General features: G+C 48.7%; 1 protein-coding gene across 1 annotated transcript in view; it reads left to right on the top strand.

The window, feature by feature from the left end:
• Window positions 1-898, top strand: part of LOC104469828 (paired box protein Pax-7-like) — a gene marked incomplete at both ends in the record, with an annotated part of 14122 nt that extends 13224 nt beyond the window's left edge. The window contains 3 exon segments of the mRNA XM_010084539.1: window positions 1-2; window positions 5-80; window positions 696-898. The exon segment at window positions 1-2 is cut by the window's left edge and continues 112 nt beyond it. Coding sequence (XP_010082841.1) covers window positions 1-2; window positions 5-80; window positions 696-898 — 281 coding nt within the window.
• Window positions 899-1247: the final 349 nt, after the last annotated feature.

The following is a 1247-nucleotide window of genomic DNA, read 5'->3' as shown; positions in this document are numbered from 1 at the left end:
CCCCCCGCGAAAAGGAATCCCGACTCGCCCCCCGTACCAGCTGCCGGACTCCACCTACCCAACGACCACCATTTCCCAAGGTGAGCACCCCCTTTGCCCTGCACTGCTCCTCTCCTCTTGCCCTACTTCATCCAGTTGTCCCTTCCCTTTCTGATTCGTGACATCGCACTAAGGCTCTGTAATACATAGGTGGTTTTCTGTTAATTGAGGAGGCCAGGTTTTTCCTCAACTCAATGGAAACTCCGCAGTTTTCTCCCCTGTTTCATAATCCCTTCTGATGCATCAGTGTGTCTTCCTAGTGTAGTTCTGCTCAGCTTCAAAATGGATAGCACATCAGTCCAAAGTGAGGATCATATAGGGGATTCCTATACTGTGAAACCCTGTACTGTGGCTCAGTGGAGGGAGTATTGCTAATTCCAGTTGGCTTTGGCCTTACCCTTTACAAAGGAATTTACACTTCTGTAAATTGTAAATTTACAATTCTGTCTGGGGGAAAATGAAGAGAAAATTCAGATATTTCGTCCCAAGTTTGTGTATTTTGTACCGGGCATAAACTGTCACTGGATATGCTTGTGTTCACATGGAACACAGAGATGGTGGGACACATCAGGATAGCCAAACTACCAGTCCAAGCTTTGCACAGTCCCAGCTGTAAACCCCACAATTATATTTATCTCTAAACACTCTCTCCACAGACGGGGGAAGCACTGTACACAGACCCCAGCCCCTGCCGCCATCCACCATGCACCAGGGAGGGCTTGCTGCTGCAGCCGCCGCTGCCGACACCGGCTCTGCCTACGGAGCCCGACACAGCTTCTCCAGCTACTCGGACAGTTTCATGAATGCTGCAGCTCCTGCCAACCACATGAATCCTGTTAGCAATGGCCTCTCTCCACAGGTATGTGACCCGCTTCCATTCTCTTGCTTTGGCTGACAGTTTTTGGCTGGTTCAGATCCTCTGAGAGCAGGGCAAGCTTCAGGCAATCACAGTGTATTATGGTTAACAAGCGAGTTATTGTTATTGTCACGAATTCTTGAAGGCAGCCTAGTTAAAGCAATTAGTTAATTTGTTTATCGGCAGTATCTCTATCCTGGGCTCAGCACTGTACTGCCACAGCATTTGTATCCTGTTAGTTCCCGTATTCAGGTTAGCCCTCTGTAATCGCAAACACCAGCACCTAGAGCATTGGTGTTCATTTTCTCAGCCCTCAGAAAAACATCCAGTGCAGGTGTGGGCTCTTCAGTTG

This window comes from Pterocles gutturalis, unplaced genomic scaffold (assembly GCF_000699245.1).
Source record: "Pterocles gutturalis isolate BGI_N339 unplaced genomic scaffold, ASM69924v1 scaffold740, whole genome shotgun sequence".
Classification (NCBI taxonomy): Eukaryota; Metazoa; Chordata; class Aves; order Pterocliformes; family Pteroclidae; genus Pterocles; species Pterocles gutturalis.
The sequence above is the reverse complement of the archived record's forward strand: the minus strand, read 5'-3'. Positions and strand labels throughout refer to the sequence as shown.